The 6,497-nt window shown below is 45.7% G+C and overlaps 1 protein-coding gene across 3 annotated transcripts in view; it reads left to right on the top strand.

The window, feature by feature from the left end:
* The first annotated feature begins 1,438 nt into the window (after positions 1-1,438).
* LOC135907636 (uncharacterized) overlaps positions 1,439-6,497 on the top strand; it is a 47,492-nt gene continuing 42,433 nt past the window's right edge. For 2 of the 3 annotated variants that reach the window (XM_070526828.1, XM_070526827.1), the window contains exon 1: positions 1,445-2,011. In XM_070526828.1, coding sequence (XP_070382929.1) covers positions 1,813-2,011 — 199 coding nt within the window. In that variant the 5' untranslated portion in view covers positions 1,445-1,812. Of the gene's footprint in view, positions 2,012-6,497 lie in introns of all 3 variants that reach the window. The other variant, XM_070526829.1, reaches the window with a different exon arrangement.

Here is a 6,497-nt window from a genome sequence, read left to right as displayed (position 1 = left end):
ACTTTATTGTGTGTTTTTACGGATGCCGCTGCTGGTTCTTGTTTATTTTTTTCTTATTTTTGCATTTACGTCTTAGTTCGTTAAACAAATTCGCAAGACCGACACGAACCGCGACAATCCATTTCAGCCACTGGGTTGCTTCCCCCAGTTTTGAAGGGAAGTGATACAATCTGATACCGACATCCCCTTAAAGGTTGTGATAATCCTTAACACAGCAGTATCTGCGCTTGTTATTTTTGTTCACACTTCTCACGAAGGAGCTTCCAAGAGGCCGCGGTGAATCCATTGGAAAATTGGAAAAGCAGGCTTTCAGGTCGGCCTGAGCACACCACGGACAATAGTGAAATGACGGTGAGGGCCCACCCGCGGGTGCTCACGCCCCTGCTAGGTGGCACGAGACGTACAGGCAAACTTCATTCCAGGGTGCCCCTACTCCTGCAGGATTCACTTCACCGACCAGGAGGAATTTTGCTTGAACCGTAAAGTTCTTTTCTGGGTAACCCGTATGTTTCGAAAGCATATTTAGCGCCAGCAAACAAGGACGGAATGGAGACGACAACGTCCTTGTTTGCTGGCGCTAAATACGCTTTCAATTTACCAACACGCCCAACAAATGGCAATGCTACCGTATGTTTCCCTTGTAGCTTCATGGTAATTACACAGGTGGAATACCCCCTCCCCCTTTTTATATTTTATTCAAATCGTGTCATTTACAAAGTTGTATACGCTCTGGACATTCTGCCAAACTTCTGCTATCTTGCATTTTCATCAAATTTTCTATGACTGGATGAGATGAGGAAGCAGTGGAGTCGGGATCCGTGGAAAAATTTCGCGACCGCCGGTGCGGCAAAATCGGCCCTTTTCTTGGACACAAGCACGTGCGTGTACGTGGCAAGGAACCGCGCTTCGGCGGATACTTGGCGGGCGAATAATGAGAAAGGTGTTTGATAGTGGCCAACACGGCACTGCGCCATGCTGCGCCCTTGAGGGGAGGGAAGTGAAAGAGAAGGAGAGAAGATTTCAATACCTTCGCTCTCTCCTCTCTACCTGTACGGCTGCAAACACAAGTGCTTTACTGCTTGGCTTGGCTAGCTGGTCATCTCCTTCGGACATACTGATAAATGTCCCACGTAGGGCGACCAAGGTGGTTACCTCCTTGAGGGCGACCTGAAGCTCAGAAGGTATACTTCTTTATGTGGAAAAGAGTAACTGCATCTATGAGCAACAAAATGTTCTTAGTCTCGAAGGCTGTGAAACAAAATCACTCAAATTACGTTTTCGGCAACGTATTGCTGATTGAAACTGCGCTGAAAATATCAGAGAAGGCGTCGCCTTTCAAAATAACACTTTACCAAAGTTTTCACTTTTTTTTTTTAGATGGCGCCACTTACTTTTCTAATTCGAGAATTACCTTCCGTCATACGTCCACAAGCAAACCTCTTGTTGCTTTTTTTCACTTTTTTTCTTGCCTTTCTTTTCTCTCGTTTGTTTTGTTTCCTACACGTTTTTTTTTTCTTTTTCCTTTCTCCGTTCCCCTTCCTGTTGATTGTTTTTTCTGTGGTCCTACCGGCGACGGTGCGCGAGTTCCTCGCATGTTGTAATCGTTTCTGTGGCGGCTCGTTCAATTTGGTGCTGGTATAGCGGTACTGTGACTTCGCTCGTATTCTTGCGCGTTTGTGTAACCGCTGCATCTCCGCACGGCACATGCCGTAGATTGCACCTCGCTGTGAACCGAGGCGTTCGCGGCAAACTCTGCGCGATAAGAAACGTGTTGTGACGAGCGATCGGCGAGAGCCCTCTTCTGTTACCGGCATGTTCACGAACGCTGACATTCGCGGTGTTGAGCGCGCACAGTGCATGTCAAGCGGCTGTGATTGCGACGGTTTCACGCGACCCACGGCTCTCGACACGTGCGATGTGCAAGCCGCGTCTGTACAGTGCGGCTGGTGCTGCTACTGTGGTCATTTGCCTGTGTCTCACTGCCGTGTGGCCGGAGTGTCGTCCGTGGCAGGTAAGTAACCGCTGCATTGTTTTGTGCTTCTTTTCTACAGCGATAGGTGTTACGAGCTTTCTTCCTGGTCATATCAATGTCCATCGCTGTTCGTCGATGGAATCACAAAATCCTTTGCAAGGAAATCCCAAAGAAAATTTCTCCTTCTGACGCGAAAGATTGGAACTTATTACTAACGAACTGGCAGTCCAGGATTCTAATTCTCAGACACTCTGCTGATGCTACAGCAGTGAAGAAGAATGATCCTGAAGAGCGCGACCGCACCAGCAGCTGCCGCGGTTGTCTAACGCTTGCTCAACTCCTGTGTACTGGATAGAGCTGGTGTCCATGCCTACGTGTTCTAGCGCACAGCCTTCCCAGCTGCGGAAGCAGTTCTAAATTGGGTTTTGTTCTTCTGCCTGTAATGATAATGATCAAGCCTGTCTGCTTCGTTTTCATTAGTCATCTTCTAGTGCTTGGCTTCGTCTCATGTTTTCTTAGTGGCGCTGACGTCTTCCAGTTTTCTTTAAAGAAATATAAATTTAGGAAGCGCTGAATGAATACTGTTGCCGCCAGAGCCCGGTGTCCAAGTCAGGATAGATAAGAGAAGGATGAAGAGCTGAGGCTTTCTGCTTCACCACCAGGAGGCACAGCCTTCACAAATGAATACTACTCCCACTTCCTTTACTTCTTGAAAGGAGATTGTTCGCTCGCAACTGTGAAGGTTCACTCCAACAAACACTACAGGAAACAGTCCCAGGATAAGTATGCATTAAATTTGCCAGTCGGCGTGTCACTGCTTCGTGCTACAGATAAAACTGCCAATCTTTTTTTTTTTTGTGGCAAACACATGAAGCCAACAGACAATGCCGCCAGGAAAAGCTAAAGGGAAATTAAGAAAGCCCTGGCTCGGTGAAACAGTGTAGTCCGCAGGTAGCATACTCTGCTGGGAACATCTCGACCAAGTTCTGCTGTTGTACGCAGTGCGTGAAGCTCGCAGGTGGATTGTGAAGTTACCTTGCTCTCAAATGCTCTCTTTTCAACAGAAGGCCCTGCTCTCACTCTCTTCTGTATACTTTATTTCATCATGGGACTCTTTATTTTGTCATTCCCTTAGGTGGCTGATAGCTGACATTAAGCTGCGGTCGGCTACATGGCACAGATACTGTAGCCTCTGTGGAATGCCGCCACGAGTCCACTGGCTAAGCACACTGCGGCTCGCTGAGGACAACTGTGTTTGGCTTATGTTCAGTGTGTCCTAGGCATCAAAGGTGGAAGTCTTGGCATCTATGTTAACATCCAAATTGAAATTTGAACTGCACACCAATGTGGCGTTAAGAAGGCAGAGTGTTGTGGGCATGCCCCACTGCGCCGTAGCCTTCACGTTACAAGGCATTGAAGAAGGAACGGGAGCATAGCAGAGGCTGTGTTTGATTAACGATAACTCCGCTTCGGCTGAGGGCATTCAAATACTTTCTGTGACAAAGTACTTCTGAAATACTTTGGGAAAAAGGGAAAATAGATTAATTCGGTATCAAGCTACGGAACAGGTATTTGACTTTAACTCAGGAAGAGGACCTTTGTGTTGAAGCAATGAACGGCAATCTTATGGGCATCATTAAGGAGTGTGCAATATAAGTCGGTGGTAACTTCGTTATACAGGATACCGGTAAGCTATCGCAGGAGACGAAAGTCTGATTAAGAAATGCCAATGTATGAAAGCCTCTAACCCTACAGCTAGAATAGAACTGGCAGGACATTCGAAGTTAATCAACAAGCATACGATAGCTGACATAAGGAAGTATAATATGGATAGAATTGAGCATGCTCTCAGGAACGGAGGAAGCCTAAAAGCAGTGAAGAAACTAGGAATAGGCAAGAATCAGATGTATGCGTTGAGAGACAAAGCCGGCAATATCATTACTAATATGGACCATATAGTTCAAGTGGCTGAGGAGTGTTATAGAGATTTATACAGTACCAGTGGTACACACGACGATAATGGAAGAGGGAATAGTCTAGAGGAATTGGATATCCTACAAGTAATGCCAGAAGAAGTAAAGAAAGCCTTGGGAGTTATGCAAAGGAGCAAGGCAGCTGGGGGGGATCAGGTAACAGCAGATTTGCTGAAGGATGGTGGGCAGACTGTTCTAGAAAAACTGGCCACCCTGTATACTCAATGCCTCATGACCTCAAGCGTACCAGAATCTTGGAAGAATGCCAGCATACGCAAATATATGCAGGCAGTACACACTACGCAAACGAATGAGCGGTATGCAGCACTACGTGGACAAATCAACGGATCTCTTAGGCATGTAGGGCCCTCTGGGCCGTACTTTTCGGCGATAAGGTAGCCTAGCCGCCTTCGGGATTATCTTGCTGAGTTATGTCGAATGCTAGATTGCGGTAGTCTGAAGTTCAAATCCCTCCCCCCCATTTTTATTTTCTTTTATATTCTCCACTGCACTACATCTGCAGGCTTGGAGTGACACGGCAAAAGATGCCGAGAGTGAGTGGGGCTATGCTAATGCAGGTACAACCAAGTTAGGCAGGCCCACTAAGCTTGAACAAGGGCACTCCCTCACCAGAACAGGAATTGGCCTCCCTGGTGTAGTATTTGGCCACAACCTCCCTGATGATATCTACAATTAACCAATGGGCCTCAGTCCCCAGCAGCTGCGGAGCACATGACCAAAGCGGCGGTCAGACCTGTAACGCAGCAGAGGGTGCTAAGAATCTTTGGGTCCAGACAGGCCGCCAATGGAAACTGACCCTTGCAATATGTAACACCCAAACCCTCTCGAGTAAGGCTAGCGTAGCAGTACTGTTCGAGGAACTATCAGACATTGTTTGGGATATCATCGGCCTTAGTGAGATTAGAAGAACTGCTGAGGCTTACACATTGCTAAATAATGGCCATAAGCTCTGCTATAGAGGTCTCCCTGATAAAAAGCAATATGGGGTAGGATTCCTAATCCATAAGGACATAGCGGGCAACATTGGCGAATTCTGCAGCATTAACGAGAGGGTAGCAATGGTCGTAATCAAAATAAGAGGTACAGAATAAACGTAGTGCAAGCTTACACTGCAACATCCAGTCACGACGATGAGGAAGTAGAACAGTTTTATGAAGACGTTGAATTAGCGATGAGAAAATGCAAACTCAGTATACACTTGTAATGGGTGACTTCAATGAAAAATTGGGGAAAAAGCAGGCGGGTGAACAGGCAATCGGCAACTATGGCATCGATTCTAGAATCAATAGAGGAAAGATGCTGGTAGAATTTGCCGAAAGGAATAAGCTGAGAATAATGAACACCTTTTTCAGGAAGCTTAGCAACAGAAAGTGGACCTGGAAAAGCCCTAATGATGAAACACGGAATGAAATTGATTTCATACTTTCTGCCGATCCCAGCTTATAGGGCAGAATGTGAAAGTGATAGGTAGGGTAAACTGCTGTGATCATAGGTTAGCTAGAGCTAGGATTCACCTCAATTTGAAGAGAGGAGTAAAATTGATCAAGAAGAAACAAGGTCAATGTAGAGGCAGTAAGGGTGCAAGCAGACAACTTTAGGCTGGTACTTGCAGACGAATTTGCAGCCTTAGAACAGAGAGATGATGATGACACAGAGGTAATGAATGAAACCATAACAGGCTGGCTTCACAGGGAGCGCTTCAAGTGGGAGGCAAGGCACCAAGTCAACCAGTAGGCAAGCTCTCCCAAGTAACCAAGGACCTAATGAAAAAATGACAGGGAATAAAAGTGTCCAACTCAAGACATAAGATAGAATTCGCAGCATGGTCAAACCTGATGAACAATGGAGCATGCAGAAATGCTTTTAGCATGCCTGAAATCAGTGAGAAGGAAACGTTGCATAGGACAAACCAAGATGTATGCACTGAAAGATAAGCAGGGTAATATCATCAGCAATCTCGAAGGTATAATAAATGCAGCGGCAGAATTCTATACTTACCTTTACAGTACCCAGAGGACTCGGGAGTACTCTATTCAAAACAGTAATGAAAAGTATACAGAAAATCCTCCTATAACTACAGATGAGGTCAGAAGGGCCTTGCAAGGCATGAAACGCGGAAAAGCGGCAGGAGAGGATGGAATAACAGTCGATTTAATCAAAGATAGAGGAGACATAATGATAGGAAACTGGTGGCTCTCTAAACAAAGTGTCTATCGACTGCAGGGGTCCCAGAAAACTGGAAAAATGCAAGCATTATACTAATCCGCAAAAAGGGTGACGTTAAGGAACTGAAAAATTAGAGGCCCATTAGCTTACTCCCAGTATTGTATAAAATATTTACCAAAATAATCTCTAATAGAATAAGGGCAACACTGGACTTTAGTCAACCAAGGGAACAGGCTGGATTCAGGAAGGGATACTCTACAATAGATCACATCCATGTCAATAATCACGTTATCGAGAAATCCTCAGATTACAATAAGCCTCTCTATATGGCTTTCATAGATTGCGAAAAAGTATTTGATTCAGTA

This window comes from Dermacentor albipictus, chromosome 10 (assembly GCF_038994185.2).
Source record: "Dermacentor albipictus isolate Rhodes 1998 colony chromosome 10, USDA_Dalb.pri_finalv2, whole genome shotgun sequence".
Classification (NCBI taxonomy): Eukaryota; Metazoa; Arthropoda; class Arachnida; order Ixodida; family Ixodidae; genus Dermacentor; species Dermacentor albipictus.
Note: the sequence above shows the minus strand (reverse complement) of the source record. Positions and strands in the feature narration are given on the sequence as shown.